Raw genomic sequence first — 26,280 nt, 5'->3', positions numbered from 1 at the left:
ACACTCGATGTACCCGCCTATATACGTCATGTCATATATATATATATATATATTATATAAATCGATCAAAACGGTGTGCAGGTCATAACTCGCACCGCGATTTGCATACACAATACTACAGGACTACCTATAACTGTTATATTATTCGTTTATATTTTCTACGTAGTCCTTATCCATTTATTTATTATAACAATAATATTATATTTATATTATTTGAGGTAATGTTTATAATATAGGCGGCGTACATTACAGGGGTAATTCTATGCAGCAGCAACAGCGGCTAACGGCTAGCGGCACGGTGCGCGCGACGGGCGAGAAGAAAAGTCGGCGGATAAGGTGAGACAATTGATTAACGAATGTGGGCCATTGGTTTTGCCCGGATTTTTGGGCACCGGTTGCTGGGCAACATCTCACCTGTAATAGCCGTTGCCACGGCGACCAGGAGCCCCGGCGGGGCCATCTGTTGCACGCGGGCAGAGCTCGGGGTATATACCATGACCAAAGCCGCTGCAAAACATTGATGTAGACTATATCGGAGCACACTATTACTGCCTATTTATAGTAGCACTTATGTAATCGCCGGTGTCCCGTCATCGCCGTCGTCGTCGTCGTCATCGTCGTCGTCGTCGTCGTCGTCATTATGCATCGGTCTTACAACAACGGTACACAGCACGGCCAAGGTAAGCCAAAATAGTCGTCGACCCCCCCCCCCCCCATTTCGTCCAAAGCGAACAAGGGTTCGTCGGAATAATAATTTTGCACATTATACAACATAAATCATAAAACGTTTCGATAAGATTTACCCTTTATAATATTAATATGTATGTATACGTGCGCACATAACGTAGGTATATTATATAGAGTATATTGTCGCCATATCGCCGAGTTACCGCCGACATTTGCTCTGTCGTCTATAATGTTATGTGGCGCTAAAAAATATAATGGTTTTAAATTTTAAATTTTTGTTGTTTTTGTTTTTACAATTCATCCCTCTCGGCTAACCAGCGTTAGGAACTGATGTATGAATCCAGGTCACCGGTGATCTTACTAGGAAATTTTTCCGTCTCCTCCGTCGTTAAGTGGTAAAAATAAAAAATACATCACGATTTAAATATTTGTGTATATGTATATGTAGAAATATCTCTTAAAACAAATCGTTTGAATGTCTGTAGGTAGGTACCTACTACAGACCGTAATGTATAAACATAGAACGTTTTAAACGTAAACGTTTATGTAATGATTATCCCTTTTTTTTCATTTACGGATCATTTCATAGTCCGCGATTGTGATAATAATTAACAATAATTGTTATCGTTGTCTGCAATACTAATCAAATATAACAGTAATTATTATTCTACAGCCGCCTTATTCCACGCACCGCGTCTTGAGATGTAATATTATCAAACTACACATTTATAGAACAAATCAAAACAAATTTATTTTTTTATTTTTTTTATGACTATTATTTACAATACAATTATTGCATTTTAACTGCAAAGGACCACATGTAACTCCATTTACATAACATCCACTCGTCATAGATGATATATATTATGTAAATTTTAGTCTAATCAATACAAACTGTGTATTTTTGTAAGACATTTTTAAGTGCATCACACAATATGAAATATTTTAGTAAAACAAAAATTGTAATGCAAGAAAAAATATTTCTTTTACATATTTAGAATAGATGAATCAATTTTACCAACAAATAAATAATATAAACTCCTAAGTTCTTGGGTAAACATATAAGTGTATACCTCAAAAACACAAATTGAATAATCAAAAAAATAATTAAAAAATAGACTATTAAAACATGACTACATTGATTAAGCATGATAAATTAATTAATTAAAGAAAAATACTAATATATTTATCTATGTGGTAGTTTTAAGTTAAATATAAAAATGTATGTTAATTATTCGTTGAAATTAAACACCTAGGTAGCTGAAAAATATACAACGGTAATGCTTAAAAATTCCCTAATTTATAAAAGCTTATCCTCACATCATATTAAGCTTGTTGAACAGTTAAATGTTATCTAACTCCCATGAATCAACGCATGTTTAAATACCATAAATCATAATAATTACTTATATAATTGTATATTTCCACAAGAATGTAATAAAACTGACGTTATCCAGTTAAAATTAATCGCAATTTAGTTTTTTTTTTTAATCATCATATTGCTTTATTTATGGCATAACAGTTAGGTATGAATGTATGATAATAAAAATATAAAAATAAGTTAAAATATGAAAATAAGTTAATAAAACCCGTACTCATTAAATAAACATGTTATATTGACCTCTTACTCAATTTAATATAGAAATGTATTTTACTAAATAAAATTAGAAAAACTTTTAACCATAATAAGTTACGTATAAATGTTTTAATTTTAGATAAATTTTAGTATTGTAACTATAATATGGATGTGCAAAATTTTAAGCTATAATGTACAAGAAATATCGCAAAAGTTTGTCTAATTCAATTTTAAAGTATAATCCATGGGGTATACCAAATTAATTTTCAAGTTTAGTTAAGCTTTTTAAAAAAAATTAAGTAAATCTACATTGTCAAACTAACTAAAACTTAAAATTCTCGCATAGTTATATATGTTGTTTCCAACTATAATCATAATCATGGAAAATTGTATCCGCATCTATAATTTAAAATGTATTAAATAAGTACTGTGCATTTTATTGATTTATTTTATTTCAACCAGGTACTAAATAAAATTACTGGAGAGTATGTTGCAACTGAAGCATAAGACCAAATATTATATATTTTTCTCACTTAGTCCACCTCTGCAAAAAATAATTCATATTTATACTACTCAGCTAAAATAATTTAAGAATGATAGTTCTAAAATTTGCTGTATCTACCAATAAAATTTTGAATATGATATAATAAACTATCATTGTTCTTTTTAATATAATATAAGTATACAAGTTTTAATATAAAAAAATAAACAAATCAACAACTTTTCAACTCGTACCTACATAAAAACAAATTAATAAACATTTCTATAAAAGGTTATTACTTCCTAAGTTATTATGCTATTTTTGTTTTTTTTTTTTGTTCGCAATTTTTAAAATACTAATAAAATACTTTATAAAAAGATTAAATTTTATCCCAAAAGTTGGACTACCTGCAAAATATTACACTTCACCCGCTTGAAAAATATTATAGTAAACAAAACTAACAATAAAAAAACAACATTATTGTAAAACCAATATTCATTCCATAAAAATATTGTGTTAAAAAACAAGATGTAACATTTTAACGCGACAAAGTTCAGGAAATATCAAAATTCAATTATTTTATTTTGACTAACAAAAAAATATTTTTTTAAATTAGCATAAAACGCTAAAAAAAAATACTGGTAATTTTGTTTATTTTAGTTATTAAAATACTTAATTAAGATAAATTTTAATAATAATGTACTAGACACTATACTATTAGAATATCAACATTCAACAGAAAAGTATATTGCTGGATATATTATATTTATATACTTACATATAGTGACCAAAAAATGTGTTTCAATTTCAAAGTACCTATATTTATTTACTTATATGTCAACATAATAATATATTTATATACCATTTACTAAATTAGTTAAACAAATTTTAATACATATGTCATACTTAAAAACTTTTATTAGATAATACTTAACGATTAACAAGCACTTTTAAAGTTTTGTTCAAGCTTCAACTTTTACACTAGATATATACGCTTATTATGATTAATCAATTTAATAAAATCAGTTTCTGTATAAATTTATTTAGACAATAATAAACCAACTTTTAAATTATAACATAATTATAGTTAGTTGGATTTTCTAGATAACTTTTTTATTTATTATAGTTGTATTTAATTTTACTATTTTAGTAAAAGATACATAATGGAATTAGTTCATTGGATTTTTGAAAGTTCAACTATGCATTTTATAACTTACTCATTGTTATGAATATTTATCACATTTAAATGAAACAATGATATAAAAATTATAAACGTATTGAAATTAATTTAAGTAAATAGTTATTAATTAAAAAATTTTAATTCCTAAAAGCTAAATGGAAAAATATTTGTTGTATTTCAAGTGTAAGGTAATTAATTATTAATTACTAATTAGTTACTTGAATTCTATTATACTAATTATGATAATTACCCTCATTCTCTGTTGTATCAAAGTACCTTGTATGATGGGATACTTCATTCATGTTCAACATATAAAACGCCTATAACGACGCATATTTAAGTAGGTAACTTATTAACATAACATAGTAATTTAAAATAGCATTTTTCCTGCGTTACATATTTAGTTATTAATAACACTACGTTTAGTTATTGTGAATATGCATGATTTTGGCATAAACATATTCATGTTATTATTCATGTTCGATTTACTCTTCTGTACGAAATTGAAATATAAAACTTGTCTAAAATAGGGATCAATAATAATTCATTACATTACTCAAATCATAAAATAATGTATCAAAATACTATTTGTTTACTTACTCTCTTGTTACCTCCATTTTAATATTTATTTATGTACAATAATATTATATTGTATATACGTAATATATTATGACAAAAAATACTTTCAGAGTGTCTCTTCGCTAATAACTTTATAACTCATTCTTAGGATAATATTATAAACGAGAGAAACACTCGTTATATTAAACTTTAAAGATAACTATATAATTTTAAAAATTGTATCATTTCAAATAATTACAACAGCAAGTTTTTAAGATAGCGTGCATATTATCATTATTTATGCTAACTGTATAGATTTAATCTATACTTTATCATCCATACATAATGGTGTTACGTAAAAACTTAAGTGACAATTTACATAATTTATACCAGATTTATAACTATTATATTAAGTACTGCTATATATACTAATAAAGTGTCTTGCAAAGTTTCTTATTTTTAATTAAAATAAATTAAATTAAAATCAAATCAAATCCACACAGTTTAAATAACTAGGTCATGTGATTGAAATGAAATAATTAAATTTAAATATCATATTATTGTATATTGCATCTTATGTCTTATGTATAAGGAATTATCGCATTCGAAATGTCTTGTAAGAAAACCTGTTGAAATATTTAATGAATTACCATCAAAAGAGGTCTACCTATACAATAATTATTATTAAACAAAGCAAAATACTCATAAATATAAAATTTTACTATCTACTTGCTTTTTAATTAGGCAAACAATAAATAAAATAATGCAAATGTATGAATACCTAACGGCTATAGTTATCATTTTCTTTGAATAATAGATGTGCCAGATTTATTTTAACGTAGACTTATTTTATAATTGTTATTGTTTTAGTTTTTTAGACTAAGCTTAAATATAAACCAATTACTTTTTAGAACCGTATAAAAATTCTATAATTTTACTATTTATTCAAACCCACTACAAGTTCAGTATTAATAACAAATTAAATATAGAATTTATAAGTCTTGCTAAATCATGAATAATGTAATAATTTACATAATTTATCATATTTTGTATGTTTTCTGAACACCAAAGAACTCAAAGTTTCGTTCAGCAATTAGTTTTAATGAGTAATTTAATAATTATAAGTAACATGTTATTAATAAATAATAATAAAATATGTATAGGTTGTCATATTGATGATGAATACATAATTTAAAAACATATTTTAAATGCAATTATTATTATCGTTATTATTATTTAAATAAATATATTTTTACAAGATTAATAATGTTTTATAGGTATTCCATAAATGTGTATTTTGACTATGATACATTTTTAAACTTTCAATATTTGAACCTCTCTAAAAAAAAAAAAAAAAGTTTAAAAATTTAAAAATATATAGGTACTATACAATTATTAAGCAAACCAATCTAATTAATAGTCTTAAATATATCAACTGCTATAAAAATAATAACTCGTAGTTAAAAAAATGGTGTTCTACTAAATAATATCTTATACATTTACCACGTATTAGTATTCAACATTCAATATGCTGCGAAATATGTTAAAGTATATAGTGTTATTAAGAGCATTTCAATAATATATTATATGATACGATCCTACAAATTATACATTCAAAAATAAATAAAATTATACAACTCATAAATCATAATAACACTACCCCTAATCACATAATAAAAATCTCTCTATTTTTATTCTATTTATATACTTATGTATATTATATAATGTATAGAATATACTATATTAATATAGTAATCCATTTAATTTTCTATCATTTAACTGTTTTTAATTTTTTTTTTTTTCATAGTTTTATCTCGTTACAAAACAATACTTTTGATAAAAAATTATTCTTCTTAAAATATTTATCATTACCATTTTTTTCTTTCATTTTTTAATAATAATATATTTTAGTACTTCATATTCTGATTATTTAAAAATTAAATAAACGGAGTAGTGGACCAACATTTTACAGGGTGCTACTGTTAAGCTCGACTCAACTAAACTCTAAAAACTTATAATTAACCACTTATTAAAAAATTTAAATTAAACATGATAAAATAAAATTGTATGTATCGAAATTTATATGAAAAAAATGTAATACTTATCATTCGAAACAGTAAAAACTTAAAAACTATAATCATAACAATTGAAAAACATTAAAAAAAAAAAAACTCGTATATTTATTTTTTATACGCAGTACACACACATTTATATTTATTAAATTTAAATGAATTAATGAATTTGCAAGTTTGGAAATTTAGAGAGTAGGTATGAATAATCTACGTTGTCCTGACTCCTGGTATCCAAGTTTCTAAATTAAATAGATAAGTAGATACTATATTTTATAAAAGTTTAAAACACATTGTAATATAGCAAGTGTACCCAACGTTTAAAAATGAAAGTAAAACATTTTTTTTAAACTTAATTTTGTCAATAATACAGTATTTTATAATGTAAAAATTGACTTTTAATTTCAACTTTAATTATAATTTTATTTTATTACACCAAAAGTAATTGAATTGGAATTAATATAGGTAAGTAGGTAGATACCATACAAGTCGTTATTTTCTTTTATACATTTCATTTTCAAGTTTCGACATTTTAATGCAATGTACATTACACGCATGCTATAGCTATGTATAATTTTTCATTAAACATATGTTCAACGTGGCATTGTTTAAAAGTTTTTTTACCAATTAGTATTCTACGAAGAAAGCTAAAAAAAAATTCATCATCGTTAAATTTATTTTTACTCACAATCCTCTCAAATTATAATGAAACCTTATATCTTATTCAATAAATTAATTAACTACATACCTAATATCCACCTTAGTTGACAGTAAAATTTATAATATACATATTATATTATACTCAATCATTAATGATCCAATGATATTCGTACTTTAACTTCATATCAAATTACAAAAAGTCATATCCAATATAATAATAATTAAGATGTTTAAAATATTACCGATAGTGAACATTACGAAAGTTTTAATTCAATTAGAACCTAAAAATCTTTCTACACACCTATAAACAGAAGAATTGTTTACATTTTTGTTTTATTAAAATACATCAAATCTAATCTAAGTTTAAAGCAATTAAGTTTTAAAATAATGTACAAAATTAAACTCTAACATCTTAACATCATATCAAAACTTTTCCCTTTTCATTAACTTATTCTAGATACCTAATATTAATTGTTTTATAAATAGTTTCACTTTTAATGGAAAACAGTTTAATATGAATTTAATTTTGTAGTTAAAATATTATTAATGGTACAATATTATATTATTAAAATACATTACAAATTACTTTTTAATTATTATCAAAAAAATAAGATTATTTTTTACCGAAAATAATAAGAATGTTTTAATTATAATAAAAAAAAATTAATTCTCTATTTAAATAGGTATCAATATATTAATCGATAATTGTTTTGAATGATAAAATACTTATTTTAAAATTTATTTTTTTTATATAATGCTATCTTTATTTAATAACTCACAAATCTTTCTCTTTAAAATAAATTATGATATAACTAATTTTAAAAATTAAAATTAAATATATCAATTTTATCAGCGAGTCCTGTGAAATCAATATTATAAAATTACCTAACTAGTTAGATTTATTTTAAATTTCATGTTGAATAATTCATTAGAACCTGTGTAAAAGCATTGTCCTTAATAAATACCTATAATGACTATCACGTATTAAGATTATTTTTAAACAGAAGTATAGATTTATATGATATTTTAAATCATTTTTATACATTTTATGCTCCCAAAATAAGAGATAATAATATATTTTTAAAGTTTTACAATCCTGAATTTATATAAAAGGCATTCAAAAAGTTTGAAAACAATCACGAGACTTATTGGAACTGATAAATAATAATATGATATTATGATATAATTAATGTTATAATTAGTGTTATCACTGTTATCTGTTCGACGCACCTGAGTTGAGTCCCGAATCTAGGGGTTAATCGCAGGTAGTGTACTAGTTGGGTCCTAAATATATTTTAATAAGTACTACACTATACTAAAATCTTCCTTCTCATTTTAACAGACTTAGAACTATCTATGAACTATTTAGACCAAAAGACAACATTTTTTTTAAATTGTATAATTTATATAATAGTATTGGAATCTTAGTATAGTGTAATGAAAATATTATACAATAATATTAATATAATTTTGTTAAATTTAAAAGTAAATGAGATTTAATAAAAATAAAATAATATTTAAAAAAAAAGGAATTTTGTGTTGGTAAAAATGTAAAAGACATTAATTTTACAAAATCGAATCGATTTATTATTTCTGCAAATTTATTAGTCATATTGTTAGTTATAAATTCATTTTATAGTAAAATCCACAAAATTATTATAATATAAATTAATATACAATTGTTAAAAAATGTGTACCTATGGTCTGAATAGATCATAGACAGTTCTAAATCAGTTAAAATGGAAAGGAAAATGTTAGTATAGTGTAGTACTTACCAAAAAATATTCAAGAACTTGTGTTATACCTAAAATAATTCGGGACCCAACTCGGATGCAGCCTATCTGTTAGTACTCTATGTATGTATAGAAATATGTATATAGTAATTAAGAGTATCCCAATTTTCTAAACAACTGATATATTCCTTATATATATAAAAGGCTCCATATCATACCCGTTGTTCATTAAATCTAGTCATTTTTCATTAATAATAAATTTTTTTTTCTGAGTGTAGTCATATGTTATACCCCACTTACCTAATACATTTATAAATTATAATACGAGAATATTAATATTTGATGCATCCAAATCTCAAATATGTCTAATTACATAAATTGTAAAATAAATACTTTAATTAATCTCTTAACAATTTAAATAATAGCTAAATATCCATAAATTTAAAAAAAAACTTGTTGTCTTTTTTATCAATTTATAAAAGTTGATAATAATAAATAAAAAATACCTTACAAGTATACTATAAATTTATAAATTATAATAAACTTAAGTATATTGAGTTTATATTTAGGTAATATTTTATAAACGTGGTATTCTTATAAACACTATACATAAATCAATGTGTCAGAACTCAGAATCTTAAAATTTTAATATAGTCAATTCTAAAAGAAAACAATTTTACTCGTAATCAAAAATTAGAAAAAAAATTGATAAAAATTTACTTGTTTGTTAGTTTTTAGAACATAATAGAAAACTAAAAATATAGAAAAATATAAATAATAATTGTATCCCAATACACAAAAGTACAAAACACTAGTTTAAACAAGTGTTTTCCCTATTTATGAACTAACAACAATGAAAATAAATGTATTGTAACAATACAAATGTTTGCGTAACAAAAGAAGTGTGATTGAATTGATTACCCATTTGTAACCAATAGAGCTATAATTAAAACTTATATTAATCAAAAGATTTAGATAGATTTTAATATTTTTATGGTATCTTCAGAAACTAGAAATAAACTTAAAATATGAAATAATTAGAATAGTAAAAGTTTAATAGCTTATTAAAAAAAAAATATAACTTTTAACACAAATGTAACTTTTAATTAATTATATTTTAATAAAAACCATTAGGTTTAAATTGAATTACTTGATAATTTAATATTTCCAAATGAAATGCGTTGAATAAATTTTTTTTATTTAATGTTAAAATTTGATAGTTGAATAATGATTTACTTAAACTATATTTTTCGTATTTTACAATTCTAAAACTTTGAAAATACTTTTACAAACGCTGCCTAGAGCTTTTTGGATTCAAGTTTATAACAAATTTAACATTTTATGTTAGTTGACAAAAAAGTAACATAAATCCAAATGGATAAGTAAAGTGGTTGTTTTTTATTTAATTTGTGAACAACTATTTTGTAGGTTTTTTTAAACAAATTCAGAAAACTGAAAAAAGGTGAAATTTCATAAAAACTTTTAGTTTAAATAATCTAGACCAACTTTTATGGCTTGAAAAAATTTCAAATTACATAAAATTTACAGACAATAATAAATTGTTGATAATTGTAAATATTAATAATAATTTTAATTACTTTTTATCTTTAGTATTTTTCAGTAAAGAAATCAGCTTTTTTTTACATTTTTACATTTTTCGAAAAACAACTGGTTCATCCTAAAAAAATAGCTTTATTGAGCTTTGAAGCATGGTATTTTATTTTTTTGTGTTTCTGGAAATTTCATTTCAAGTATATAAATACATCTTCGTATAATGGATTTATAAAACTTTCAATCCTCGGTATCACCTACAAATAAAAAAAATATATGTCTACATTGAAACTTTAAAAAAACTTGTTATATTATCCTTAGAATATATAATTTTTTTTTTTTTATATAATTCAGTCACAAATTACATAACAGTAAGCCAATTTAGCATACATTTTACAGTCTTTATTCAATAAAATAACTATGTTGTACATTATTAAATGGTTAGTTTCATATTGTTTCAGACCTGTACCTATAATGTGCCATGCATTTTATTGTCATATTTAGAAAGTTTGTAAATAGGATTTCTTGTAAACTTATATTAACTATAAATGTCATAGGTATATATTATATAATATATACTAAAAAAATATATATATGTGCATGTATTATGTACCCATTAGTGTAAGTACTGCTTCCCTACAAAAATAAGTTTGAAGAAAATGTTTTCCATTATAAATGTCAAATACTTACACAGGATCGCTTACGTAACTATGTTCTATAGTTTTCATTTGCAAACTCGGTGAACCAAATAATTATCCCATGTCAATCAAAAAAAGAACAATGCAAATACACGTGACAAAATAAATTCCTTTATGTAATCAGTATATACAATTAATTTATGCATTTTCGTATGGTTTCTCAATAAACATTTTATATTACTATACGGCTCGATACAAGTTATAATGTTGTACCACTGTTTATTAATTATTATTATTATTACAATTCATGGTTGATACTCTTTAAAAGACATTGTATGTGAATTTATAATAACTAGGTACCTACATTATATTTTTTAACAATTCAATTAAATGAATAAGAATTTAACTTTATCTATTACCAAATAATATTTAGGGAAAATTACTAAAAACTATTAATTAACAGCCTTTGCAATTTTGCATTATATATCTATAACAGAATTTGTAAATTATTTTGATACAAGATTGTAATATTATACTTCATCCATAAAATTATTTTAATATATTACTAAAACTTTTACTCAAGGTTTCTTAAAAAATTATTAAAATTTGAAAACATGACATTGTAGGTATTAAAGGTTATAATAAAATTAACTGAAGAAACCTCATCTGATCAATGTTTTTTTCAATTAAATCTAATAACCATTTATCATTATTTTCAAATAAAGTTTATATAAAATGATAATATAACATTCCAATGCAATCTCTATCTTTATCAAGATGAACGAAAATATTATATTATACGAGTACTCTACTCAAAGTTTATACTCAGTTCAATAAAAAAAATGTTTTCATTGTTGTTATGTATTATAAACCACTGTATACATTTCTGTCTCGACATAGTTTATAGATATATTAAGTAAAAATACTTAAGTATAGTATCCTAACTAAACAAATAGTTTTTTAGTGTCTTAATTTATAGTTAATGCCAACAAGTACCTACGTCATTAAAATTCTATTCTATTTTTAGACTGTAATAAAAATCTGGAAGACTGCAAAGATAAAATATGGAAAAAATGCAATTTTACCATTTCAGCGGACCATTCTCCACACCCTTCATGGGATAATGTATGCGTTGAACAACTTGTATGGACATTCAACATACATGCATACGGATTTGCATGTCTTTTTTTCATTTTATCGTTTTATGCCGTTTTCTCAATCTTGAACATCAGGTATGTCTATTCTAGGTATATTATATATTTATATACCACAACGTTAAACTTTGAAACTTAATTCTATGCATTTTAATTCATCTAGTCACCATACTTAACATGTAAACATCATCTTATGTATAAAACTTATAAATTAAAGCAAAAAGTTTTAACAATACATTTTAGATGCCTACCAATACAAAAAATCTTGATTAGGGAGTTAACTAAAGTAGTCAGATACAAGTATTATATTACTGTTTGTTCTGAAATTATTATTTGATGAATAATAAGAATTTAAAATCATTGTTTCTTTAAATTACCTACCATATCTGTATCAATTTAAAAATGTGTAGAGGAGCTTTGTATATAACTATTGGAGCACGTTTGTCGTTTACTATCTTAAAAATTGTTTTCATAAACAAAAAAAAAAATTAAAAACGCCATTTATAAATATTATGATAGCTACCTCAATCCACTTAAAAAATACTAAAAAGAAATATTAATTTTGCTCTTCAGTAAAATTTAGAAAAAGTGACTTTCCCTGCAATATAAGCGTTAGTTATTAAGTTAGTAAATGTATATCACAAGAACATCATCAAATACATTTTTTTTTAAATGCTCATAAATTACAGTCAATCTGTACAAAATCATAAGTACATAGTTATATTATATTAAATGAATATATGTTCATGTAATTTCTATCTATTAAGATATTTTTAACTATATTATATGTTAATATATTATATTCGTTTTAATTTAAGATCACAAACAACTAACAAAAAACCATACATGGCAGCAATTAATGCGTTATTACTGGCTACAGGTATTTGTAGGGCGTTTGTATTATTCGTCGACCCATATAATACAAGACGAGTAAGTCGATGTCAATTAACTATGTCAAAATATACTTAATTCATTATCTGTGTTTCAGAACATTTCATCCGTTGTCACACATTTGACATGGGATCTTGGTTTATGCAGCTTAGTGACAGCCCTGTCCTTATTACAATTAGCTTACTTACAACTAACTCAAGTACGTTAAATTTAAACGATATAAATTATTACAATCTAAATCAAAATTTCAAATTATGTTTTTATAAATAGTTACAAGCGGGACCTTCAAATATGAGACGTAAATCAGTAGTAGTGACAGCTACTGTATTAATTGTTGGAGTTCTTGTTCCGGCAGATATAGTTGCATCCGTTGATTACAAATTATGGGTATTTTAATATCTATAAAAAAAACAATAATTAATAAACAATAATATCAAAAATTACTGTTATAACAGGTTTTAGGTAATGCCGTGCGTATTCTTTTACATATTTGGGGAATTTGGCTTTGCTGTTTCTTCCTTTACTTAGGTGTTAAAGTAATGACACTTGTTAAGCGCATGCCAAAGTCAGTCTTGCAGAACTTTGATTCACGACATAAGGGCAAGTATAAATTACACAGAAAATTTAAAATTACATGCATATATTAACTCAAAACAATTCATTTAACTCCTGCAGACAATTTTTATAACACTTAATTGTAATATTCACTTTGTCACATAAAATCTAAGAATCATATTCAACTATATAAAAAATAATAGTTTCAAAATTAAAATCTCAGTAATAACAACTATAAATTCATGGAAACGGATAAAATGATATTCGTATCAAATTATCCTTATTTCTGAAATTATAAATTTTCATTATTGTATTAGGATTTTGTGAATCGTGAAATTAATCTTAAATAGATACCTGTATTCAATTACCCAGGAGTCTTTAAAATTTAAATTAAATGTTTTAATAAATAAAATAAATGGAACATAAAATGAACTAAGTAATACGCTTATAACTAGTTGTAATACATAATAAAATATAAATAAATTATAATAATAATTAATTAATTAAATACGTTTTTGAATTTATTACACTAAATAACATATCATATTACATTCAATATTAATTGCAAGATATTATTTTAAATAGGTATAATGCAATTAGGAATATTAGCTCCATACAATAACTTGGCTACCTCAATGGCAGCTGCATTGGTACCAGCCCTATTAGTTCCACATCAATCAAAGGATTCCAAAGATAAACCAAGTAAGGCTGATAAAAATAAAGTTAATTAATTAATAATCTTATGTTAATATAAACTTATCAAATTAAGCTGTGAAGATAACAGCACCATCAGAAGTTGCTAATAGCTTTAATAGAATGAATCGACGAGCTAGTAGTTTTGTACAAAGACAAAAAAGATCTGGATCATTATTAAGCCCAACTACACCTTCGAGAAGATCGAGTGAAGTGCAAAGTATCATTCAAAGTAAATTACTACCTAATTAGTCATATGTAATACAAAAACTTTAATTTATTTTACAAACAAAATATATGTTCATCGCAGAACGACTGAGTTGTGTGGAAGGAAGTAAGCAATTTCTGGTATTAAGTCCTAATAACAATGCTAGCGACAATACAGAACCAGAAGAAAGTTCATGGCGTAAGAGTTTCGCCAAATCAATATCATGGCAATTCCCAAAAACTGGAGAATCAGGCATTACAAATGATACTTCACCAACAACTTCGTCATCATTACTTACACCATTACAAGTAAAATCCACATGCTACACAATATTATAATTTATAAGTATACTTTATAACTTGCTTATGAATACAATATATATTTTATTATTTTCAGCCACAAAGAAGTTTCAGACTTAAGTCTACCGGTCAAGCTGATCAGGAAACCAGACCTACAACCAGACATTCAAGCAGTTTTTCAGATTTAGTTAGTATTTACCTACCTACGAGTAATATGTAAACCTTACACTAACTGACATTGAAATATAACACTGGTATTTTGTTTTAGAGTTCTGAAATGACCTTAAGTACAATATTAAATCATATAGCATTTGTAAATCGAGGAAATGGAACAGGTGATGCTAAAATGGAAAACGTTCGAAGACGTGCTTCTAAAGTCGCTGTAACTAAATCAGAAATCGTTTTAGTGATAAAAACCGTACATGTCTGTGCAGGACTGGCAATGTTATTATGTTTTTTTAACTTTGCTACGGATGTTAATTTGATTGGTGAGTATTAGATTTAGATTGTATTAATAAATATCATGATACCCTAACCTATATAATTAAAACAATTTACAACATCAATTTGAACAACTAGTTTTTTATTTTTAAAGATAATCAGTTACTCATTTTATAATAAAAGTTATAATAATAGGATTTAAACATATATATTATACACCAATAGATAAAAAAAATTGAATAAAATTGAATACAGTAAATTAATACTATATTTTCTACTTTGTTATTCTACTAAATATATCAAAAATATAAAATTTAATTGCGCACTGAATTTTATTAAGAGAGGGGAATTCTACCATTTGTTTATATTGAAAAAAATCTCTAGTGGTTTTTTAGGTACATTACAACGAGGCGATATGTTCTTTTTGTTATAAAATACTTTTTAACATAGGTGGATATATATTACCTACCTATTTAATTTTTTAATTTTTTAATTCATAAAATTATATTGAATAAGAAATCAAATTCAATTTGACAAATTATATTGCTTATTATTAAAAATAATACTTCATAAAAGCTATGAAATTCAATTGAATTGTTATTTTAAAAATTAATTTAATGTACGTTTAATTAATTATAATAATTTTAACAAGAATAATTTACTTTTATTCAAAAAAAATATATTTTAATCGTACACAAGTTACCATTACTGGCATATTTTCATATTTTTATTATTTGTTGGATGTTGGATAAACATTATTTGAAGTCCAAAAAATTTTGAGAAAGTGTGTTCAATCATTTCAAAAGACGCCAATTTTTTCAATTATAATATGTGTCTTCCTTATTTAATTTTTTCACTTTGAACATTAAGTTTATATAATAAACAAATTTAATATCACAATAAAAAATGATATAGGTTAGGTTAAATAAAATAAAAAAACCTAATATCCTAACCTACACATCTCTTTAAATCGACAGATAATACCGATATTATATATATTTATATTATATATATATATATATATTAAAGATTCCTATTAATTCATAAAATATTGTTATTTTTTAAATACATATTAATAAATAAATTTAGATAGGTTTACCTAAATTATATTTTATTGACTAATTAATTAAAACATATATAATTATTATTAGTCAGTTTTACGTTGTATATATTGTATGAAAATATAATTTGTTTAACAATATTATTATTTTTAAGGAGTTTACTCATATGATAAACCGTGGTGCTGGCTTATATTACAAAGTGTGGTACGAATTTTGGAATTGTCATTAGCCTGCATGTTAGCAAACCTAACGAAACAACCAGTGAACGTTATACACCACACTCAATATACGCATCCATTGAGAGCGAAACTTCGAGGGTCATTTTTCATTTAGACCCTGAAAATCAAAATAAAAGGGTTAATTTTATGACTTGAAAAATAATACAATCACTGAGTTAATCTTAAGTCTGACGGGAATACTGCGCAAATGAGATCGGGACCATTATTTCAAATGTGCAATAACAGATTTTAAAATAACAGAGTTTATATTAATACATAATATAAATTTTATATTACCTTTATGACTCATTTACTTGAGACGATATTATTTTCTTTTATTTTTCACTTGAATGTTTTTAACATTATTTGCGTAGTATTCCTTAAGAAATATGCAATCGATCTTATTTTTAAATGTTTTCCTTATCTCACCTTACACACAAATATCTTTATAAAAATATTAAATACATGTATATTATATATATATTTCACTAGCAGTTTAGGTATATTTTTAGAAATTCGAGTATTATTTCTCAAAAGTTTAACTACTTTATTTTACACTATTATTAAGTATAAGCGAATGCATTCGGGAAAGAAATCTGAGTTACCAAAAACGTTTTATGTTACCTATTATAAAAGTATGTTACCTAAATAGCTATTTATGTTATAAAGAGCGTGTATGTGCGGTAGATGATTAGGATTCATAGATCGTAGTATTACGTACTATTTCGTTGTATAGGGTGGCATATTTAAGAATGAATTAATAAAATTAAAGTCCGTGAAAATATAAAAAAGGGTCTTGTGCAGTTGAGTAAATACTATCCGTGAGTCGTGTCATAGGTATCTAACCTTTTACAAAACCTTTTTAAAGTTTGTAATAACGAACGTTAAATCTTAAACTAACTGCTAATTGCATGGAAAAAGAGTTCATTAATAAGGTACCTATCATATAGGTTATTAAAAGTAGCATTAATTGTTCATCACAAACAATTTAGAATTGACAATACATATTTATAATTATATGACATAAAGAATAAGAAATATAAAAAATTGTTAAAAAAAGGCAAAGAGAACACACTTTACACCATCCCATTCCTGATAAACGACCCACTCTTCAAAACCACCACTGCGTTAAAATAAATTTGCTTAATGAATTATTGTTAGACACTATACAAAATATAAACTATAAAAATAGATTGGGTATTAGTAAAGTACGTATATTTATTGATATCAATTATTTTAATACTTCTTTTTTTATTTTAACTTTTGCCTTAAAAGGTATAATGTTTAATATACTTAAATAATATAGATAGGTATATTAAGATCATTATCCTACGCATAGTAGAATAATAAATTATAATATCAAATATTTTAAAAATGTCAATTATAATTTTTAGATATGTACTTAGTTGTTACCTATTATATATTATGAATAAAGGGAAGCCTCTATACATTTAAAAACTATGAGAAATAGTTAGGTATTTACATTTTAATAACAAATAAATATGGATGTATATTAGTAAATTTAGTAATACTGTACTCAATTTTAACTAAAAAGTAGGTATTATGCATTTATATATACATACCTAAGTTACCTTTGCACGTCATACAATAATGACGTTCAAATGATATTCAAAAAACGTCAAAATATTCTCTTGAAATGTTCATATAGGTAATCTACAACACCTATAAATAACCTAGGTATAGGTAATACCTATTCTATGTAAAAATTAATTATATAAATAATAATTTCTAAAAACACAGTGGCGTATACAAACATTTTTGATTTAAAGAATAAGGTTATTTAAAAAACAATTGTTGCTTTATAAAAACATTTTCACTTTTTTGTATAATGAAAAAAATCCAAGGTAGGCTTGAACACACCCCAGCCTTATATGTATATGCCACTTAAATAGCATATATAATATACCTAAGTACCTACAAAAAATACACAAGGGTTATTCACCAATTATGATCAAACCCATATTTTCCCCATTAATTATGAATTTATTCAAATTCTGATTTTTTGAAATCACATCATTTTTATGTAATTTAAGTAATTTCCTATAATGACACAAACCTCCTTTTTTCAATAATAATCAACCTTTTTTTCAATAAGTTATTAAGTAGATATATTTTTTTTTTTTTAATAAAAATGTAGATAAAGGTATGAATCAATTTGAATGAGTTTTTATTTATTACAATGTATACACCATTAATGGAAATAGTCTTTACAAAATAATCTTATAAAAATATGTAATAATGTGATACTTAATAATTAATCTAGTATTTAGTCGCTGCATAAATTATAAAATTCCAATAGATTAATATGAAATAGGTACCTACTATAATTTTCAAATCATTATAATCTCCCATAGTTTCTAAACCAATTATCCTTAAATGGACAACACAAAATTAAAGATAGAATTTTAATTTATATCTATACCTACCTACATAAATACTTTTTAAATTATTATTTAACAGTTTATAGGAAAATGGTGATTCTTATTTAAAAAATCAAATATTTTAAAATATAACTCATAAGTATAGGAACTCAAAAGTTTCAAAAATCAGAATTTAATAAATTAACTATTTAAACAATAAATTGGGTGAACATGCTTGGTATATCATATATGTATACCTATGTGTGTATAAATAAATTATACATACAAAGTTATATTAGCTTAAGTGTAGGTAGATGTTTTCATTTTAAGAAGACGTGATGACTACCTATATGTATAATTGTGTCTTAATCTTACAATACATAACTCAGCTACTCTGTGTTCAGCAGAATCCACTTATGAGTCGTGTTGTAAATTTTAATATTAGCCTAGGCCCCAGGGGCTAGGACCTAGGTACCGTAAACAATAAACATTGACATATTATTAAATTAAATAGTTAGAACATTATTTATGTTCCCGAGTCAGTTATTTTTGATATTTTAATATTTTAATTTTAAATCATGTTATAAGTAAAATTACATTTAATTTAAAAAATACTCATAATTTGTTATTAAATTTAAATATTGAAAAAACCACTTAGATAACAAAGAACACTAGAACAGTGATACTATTCTTAATAGGTGCCTAAATGGTACCTTTACATTTAATGATATTAAAACTAATAACACAGTGGATTTTTCTGAATACAAATTTACTGAAGTTATAAGTTTGTAAAATAGAGATAAATACAGCATTATTCCCTCTAAATAACTGAACTGCAATAATTATATCAATATTTTTAACTATTAAATATTATTTTTTGTAAGTGTTGTATATGTGGTATTGATTAGGTGTATAATTAATTATAGAATTTAGTATATTTTGTCATTTATTAATTGACAGTACATAAAGTACCTATATTATAAATAAATAAAGAGATAGTTTTTTAAAATAATTTAGTTTATAAAAACTATTGTTACTCTCGGTTAGAAAACATTACTAATTTACCTATTATAAAACAACTAGGTATTTATTATTTATTAATAAGTATTAAGTATCAAACGATTCAGCGAAAATTAATAATAACAATAGTCTAAATAAATATTAAGGTTGTATACCTACCTACTTATTCAAAAAGTTTCAATTATATTATAGATACAATTTGATTTATTTTACAAAATTATATACTCCTACTTATTTTATTTACCTACTTATAACACTAAAATTAATAATCTTGTAAACTTATTAAATTATAACTAAACCTATAATTTGTAATTTTTCACTATATTTTTTTTTTATTTTACTATTTAAAATATTTTTACTCTATGAATTATTCAAAGTTTCTAAAGAAATCTTTAACACCACAGTTATAATATTATATTGTGTATAGTATAAGGGTAAAAATTATTTAACAAACATTTTAATTGTTTATTTTTTAATACATTACATTATAAAATGTATAAATATAAAAGTCTTATAGTTATTAATGTTCATTTAAAATATCCTTTTGTTATGATGTATTAAAATAAGGTACCTAATAATTAAGCATATTATAGTATTATATTGTATAATCATGAATATTTTATTAATATATATACTATACAATATAATGATCAATATGAACATAGAAGTAGAACTAATACCTTCTATTCATTGACAAAATTTAAAAATATATATGTATGTACTTAGTTCTTTATCAATAAAAAAAATACATTAATTTACTTATGTAGTACATATCTGTTATTTATATTTAGTATTAATTGCTCAAACCCTCCATAATTGATTATAGAATAGACATTTCTATAATCAATATCTCCGTTAACAAATCAATTAGACATATACCTGGCTTCAGTTATTACAGAATGGCTATGTACACCAAATTGATTGTAATAAAAATATATATGTACATTAAGTATTTAACATGAAATAAAATATTGCACATAAAATATATTTTTTATATAGATAAAATAGTGTATATTACTCTATTTTAAAAAATCTACATTTTGGTGATAATAATTAAACATCCTAGAATTGATTAAATACACACATAATACAATATGTATGTATTTTTAATTAATGATTCAAACTTAATTTGATTTAATATTCTATATTGAAATCTTAATTACTGGAAAGTAAAACAATTATAAAGTTATTATTTGTTATCATACCATTTTTAATTTTTAAATGATTTTTTTTTTAAATGAGGGTATAAGAATATTAAATGAGCAATGAACAAAACAACCAATCGCAAATCGAAATATAATATTTAAAAATGTAGGTAAACAAAGATTAAATTTTTGAAATGCTAATTTTTATTTTACAGTTACTCAGGTTCTCATTAGCATTCACCTAGTTTTAATGAAATAATATGAAAATTTGATCTAAAATAATGTATATAAATAAATAATACAGAGATACCTACCTATTACACAAATCTATATTTTATCAGAAACATATTTATTGTTCATAAATCATAAGCAACATTACAATATTATTATTTATCATATAATTTAAAAACTATTTATGTTTAAAAAATAGATCCATAGTATTTTGATATATTTGATTTCCTAAACATACAGGGTCTTCATTTTTCAATGAAGCTAATACTTCGAAGACTTGTCTGAAAAATAAATATAAGATTCAAATTCAATTAAACATTTGGCATTTTGAGTCTTTAAACATGTAATATAACATCATAAGAACATTTGATAGGTAAATAGGTAATATTTTATAAATAAATAGCATATATAAAAGATAGGAATAATATGTACATTCATTACATACAGAGGTATAGCCAGGAATTTTTTATGGGGAGAGCTAAACACTTTTAACATGAGTTATTGAAAATCAAAAACAACAAAAAAAATTAATAAATACTTTTAATAATACTTTTTTAACTCAAATATTTTATTAAACAACTAATAACAAGAAATATATAAATTAAATAATTAAAATATTTAATAAAATGTCCATACTTTAAAACAATATAAAAAATTTAAAATATGGCCAATAGTGAGACTATAGCCCCTTTAGCCCCACCCCCTGGCTACACCACTGATTACATGTATTTGAATACTCTATTTTGATTTTTATGAACTAACCTAATAGTTGATGGTTCATTTCTTCCTTTGACCATAGAACCATCAATAAATTTTTCTTTTTTCACTGAATTAAATTTAGTCTGTACGTATGAATAAGAAGGATGTGTTGGTTTTACTTCACACCATGGGCAATCTGTTTCCAGCATCAAACGATTTATAGGTAACTCTGATACTGTTTTTAAATTATCCTCTGTCCGTAATGAACTAAAAAATATTAAGTTTTAATTAAAATACCAAAAGAAAGTAAAAAACTAGTGCGTGTTGCAAGTACGCATGTATAAAGTGAAACTACTTTACTAAAGGTGCGAGAAAAAAATTAGTGATGTGACTAACAAGGTTGGAATAACAGTTTAGATCCATCACAGCTGACGACATGTTTAAATCGAGGCTTATTGCTCATAGACTTATAATAGTGATAAATATAATAATTTTGTTTCTATAGTAACAATAACAAACGTATCAATCTGATCAGTCGGTCACATGACTAAACAGTTTTGTCATACTCCCAGTAAAGAAGTTTCACTTCAACAAATATTTCACAGATGAAAAATACATCTTGTTTTATAAAATTAGTTATAATATAATGAAATCAAATCCTTTGTTTAAACACTAAAAAAATAAATATTCAAAATTTTTATCTATATGCTCAATAATGACTAATGAGCATTTAAATATATTTTGTATAGATATCTAATGAATAATGTATATTGAATACTGTTTATAGAGAATAGAACAATCAACAAAATATTTCGATACTTAAAACTTAAAACTTTAGTTATGTTTATACATATTTTGCTTACCATCCATTAATACCAATATAAAACCCCAAGTTAATTATATCTTTGGCCTCATTTAAACTTCCATCAAAAGAATGCACAACGCCTCCTGATTTAATAAGATTAGGATTTCTCTTCAATATATCTAAAAATGTAGGAGCTGCATCACGGCAGTGTAAAAATAATGGTAAATTAAAGTCTTCACTTAATTTTAACTGCATTTCAAAATATCTAAAATAAATATAAATTATTAATTTATAATAAATTACAATGCTTATCAGTAACAATGATTAAGTGCAAACTTTTCTTGGATTTCTCTGGAACAAAAATGTAATCGTTGATTATCAAGTCCACATTCTCCTATTGCTACTACTTTTGAACGATTATTTTTTATCAAATCTGATAAACTATTTAAATACGATTCAGGATTTTTGGATTTAATAAACTCGTCACAACGTGTTGGATGACAACCAACAGTACAGTAAAGATTTTCTATAATAATATTAAGTTTAAAATATGCATTAGATGATATTTTAAATAAATAATATACCATTTAATGATGCTATCTTTAAAGATTCAATGGAGTCATCTAAGCTGCCACTTGTTATAATAATCTTTTTAAGATCATTTTTCCAAGCACGTTCCAAAACATCTTCTAAATCTTCTTTATGCTTTTTATTACCATTGTATATTCCTTTAAACATAGGATCTGACAAATTTGCTCCAATATCTAAAATGCAATCAAAAGTATGTAACCAATAAGTGATTACTAAATACATATTATCTACCTTTATCATTAGTAACAAAGGTAAAAACAATATTAATAACTTACCAATAAATGGAATAGAAGACATTTTTGTAAACTTCCAGAATAAAATTGACTTTAAATACATTCAACTTCAATCATTTGAATATTATTATTTTATAATTTTATCTAATTTTTCCATTGATGTTTAATATCTATGAATTTTTCTGATAAAAATATTTAATAATGATTATTATCATGAACTAATAAAAAAAATAACTATAAATAACTATCTCAGTTCATGTTATTATCCATAACTGAGATAATAAAAATAGTGATTGAGTATATGACGCATAGAGAATATATGATATGACGTCACGTTAAAAATAACCTTTTACTTGTGTACTTTTTAGTTTTCGTAGTTTTAAAATTTTAAATAATTCGAATAATTCCGTACCTATAGGTACCTATTTAATTGTATTTTTATTTTTTAACCGTAAACTAGTATTCATTAGGCATCACAAAAATTATTAACATTATTAATAATATATTTTTTTACTTAATTTGAACTAAAAATAACTACGCAAGTACCAAACATTTTTGAAAAATAATTTTATTTTCTCTATTTTTTATCATTAAAAATAAGTTTTTACTCACAATAAAATTTGAAAATAAAATTCCATAGCATAATTTTCTTAAGAATTTGTATGGGTAAAACAAATTACAAATGTAATTTTAATCGATCACCTACATATTTGTAGCTACCGAATATCGTGGATATGTGTGGTGGTGTCACCATCTCTAAGTACAAAATATTAAAAATTTAAGTTAAGCTAGCACTACCTATTTTGCGTTTGCCTTTTAAAATTAAAACCTATTACTTATCAAGTATTTATTCAACCTTAGTCGCTTATAAATAAGAAAAATATACAATATAATATCCTACCTTGGACCAGGGGTCTCCAACCTACGGCCCGCCAAGCTTTTTGCACCGGCCCTCCAAGCTAATTAATGTTTTGAAAAATAAAACAAATTTTGAATTATAAAATAAAAAAAAATATATAAATAAACATACATTTTTTTAATAAATCTTATCTATTCTTATTTATTTCTCAATTTTATAACATATCTATTCCTAGATAGACAACAATTTTTTTTTAAGCAACACATTTCCAAAAATGTTGGCCAAAATGTTGGCCCGCGATGCCAAAGCGTTTATCAAATTTGGACCGCCGTAAAAAAAGGTTGGAGACCCCTGCCTTAGACAATAGTGAATAGGTCAGAATATTATTTGCGTTTGCATGATGGATTCTCACGAACAAATGTGTATACAATATTATTTATGGGCCAATGAACCTTAACTATATATAGACATAATGTGACTATATATAGAAATATTACAATATTATAATATGCTTATAATAATATTCATAAAATATTCTTTAATAATAATCTTATATACATATAGGAGACCGCCCCTATTCACTCATCAACACACAGACCAAACCACTGGGTCTAGAGACTTGAACATTTGTACAGAGGTTCCTTAAGCGGCTTAAGCAATGTATGGTCGCACTAAGAAAGGACTTTTCAAAATTCGACTATTAAGGGGATAAAAGGAGGGTTTTTAAAAGTTTGTATAAATTTAATATAGATATATATAATATAGTAACTATATATAGTAACAATATGATGCCAAGACGTGTTTATAATAATATAATTGGTAATATAATATCAATAAATCTTGAATGTTCGACTGTCAAGTATTGAATTATTTTGACAATTATAAAATTAAAAGTAAGATTTATTTTAAAATAGTGTTACAAATAACGTACTATTATTTTTATTATTATTGAAACGTAGGATGATAAAGAATAAAATAGTATTTATTTTTTTAAAACATTTTTAAACACTTAGGTACATAATTAAATTTAGGTGTAAATTAGTATTGACATATTTTTGTATTATACGCACACAACATAAAAATTAACAACACAAAGCAGTGTAGTACTATAGTAATTGTCCTGCTACACCTTCAGTAATTTTTTACATGTAATCATGTAATATATTCTGTAATCTGTATTTAGATTGTAATTATTCAATTTTAAAGAAAAAAAGGTTATACTATTATACAGTATACACCTTTATTATTAATTAAGCAACAAAGCACAAAATAAAAAATGATGATAAAGTGAGTGCTACACAGTAGATATCGAGTGGACCTTTGACAATAGAGAGTAGGTCACTATAATGGATGTGTTAAATTTGAATGCAATAATAGGTATCACATTGTATACGAAAAACGATTTTAAATGGAGATGATTTGTCAGACTAAGACAGTGTGGTCTTCAACCGGTGGGTCAAGACCCACTTTTGGGTCGCGTAAGCTTTAAAATTGGGTCACAATAAATCTTCTTTTTAAAACAAAAATTTATTTAAGGTAAAAAAATAGTTACAAAGCTTACGTGGGTCACGAGTCTAAAAAGGTTGAAGATCACTGGACTAAGATATAATTTTTCACTGCGGTTGGTGAAAAAAATTGTTTATGCTTTGAATGAATACCCCAA

The 26,280-nt window shown here is 24.0% G+C and overlaps 2 protein-coding genes across 3 annotated transcripts; one reads left to right on the top strand and one right to left on the bottom strand.

Annotated features, from left to right (window-relative positions):
• The first annotated feature begins 469 nt into the window (after nucleotides 1–469).
• LOC114125250 (uncharacterized) lies at nucleotides 470–25,295 on the top strand. Of its 2 annotated transcripts, none has more exons than XM_027988827.2 (12): nucleotides 470–680; nucleotides 12,161–12,365; nucleotides 13,106–13,217; nucleotides 13,276–13,377; nucleotides 13,449–13,565; nucleotides 13,634–13,778; nucleotides 14,319–14,435; nucleotides 14,503–14,658; nucleotides 14,737–14,942; nucleotides 15,031–15,120; nucleotides 15,202–15,421; nucleotides 25,182–25,295. In XM_027988827.2, exons 1-12 carry the CDS (start codon nucleotides 641–643, stop codon nucleotides 25,238–25,240), a joined length of 1,569 nt encoding a protein of 522 aa, XP_027844628.2. In that variant the 5' UTR covers nucleotides 470–640; the 3' UTR covers nucleotides 25,241–25,295. The 2 variants fall into 2 exon arrangements, with proteins under 2 accessions (XP_027844628.2, XP_027844627.2); XM_027988826.2 differs by lacking the exon at nucleotides 25,182–25,295 and adding an exon at nucleotides 16,590–17,309 and having other exon boundaries at nucleotides 475–680.
• On the bottom strand, nucleotides 21,511–23,959 carry LOC114125252 (deoxyribonuclease TATDN1). Its single transcript, XM_027988828.2, has 6 exons — nucleotides 23,801–23,959; nucleotides 23,519–23,698; nucleotides 23,271–23,460; nucleotides 22,993–23,199; nucleotides 22,193–22,396; nucleotides 21,511–21,711 (listed from the first exon to the last, which is right to left on the bottom strand). Exons 1-6 carry the CDS (start codon nucleotides 23,859–23,861, stop codon nucleotides 21,609–21,611), a joined length of 945 nt encoding a protein of 314 aa, XP_027844629.2. The 5' UTR covers nucleotides 23,862–23,959; the 3' UTR covers nucleotides 21,511–21,608.
• Nucleotides 25,296–26,280: the final 985 nt, after the last annotated feature.

The sequence above is a fragment of the Aphis gossypii genome, chromosome 1 (genome assembly GCF_020184175.1).
Source record: "Aphis gossypii isolate Hap1 chromosome 1, ASM2018417v2, whole genome shotgun sequence".
Taxonomy (NCBI): Eukaryota; Metazoa; Arthropoda; class Insecta; order Hemiptera; family Aphididae; genus Aphis; species Aphis gossypii.
This window is presented reverse-complemented; position numbering and strand designations above follow the sequence as displayed.

Excerpts from the sequence above, each read along its gene's own strand:
- LOC114125250 (XM_027988826.2), top strand. The coding sequence starts at position 641 with ATGCATCGGTCTTACAACAACGGTACACAGCACGGCCAAG. Across the intron at positions 13,378-13,448 it reads CTTACTTACAACTAACTCAA|TTACAAGCGGGACCTTCAAA; the intron begins GTACGTTAAATT and ends TTTTATAAATAG. Across the intron at positions 14,436-14,502 it reads GGATTCCAAAGATAAACCAA|CTGTGAAGATAACAGCACCA; the intron begins GTAAGGCTGATA and ends TATCAAATTAAG.
- LOC114125252 (XM_027988828.2), bottom strand. The coding sequence starts at position 23,861 with ATGTATTTAAAGTCAATTTTATTCTGGAAGTTTACAAAAATGTCTTCT. Across the intron at positions 23,699-23,800 it reads GTCTTCTATTCCATTTATTG|ATATTGGAGCAAATTTGTCA; the intron begins GTAAGTTATTAA and ends ATTGCATTTTAG. Across the intron at positions 22,397-22,992 it reads TATATTGGTATTAATGGATG|TTCATTACGGACAGAGGATA; the intron begins GTAAGCAAAATA and ends AATATTTTTTAG.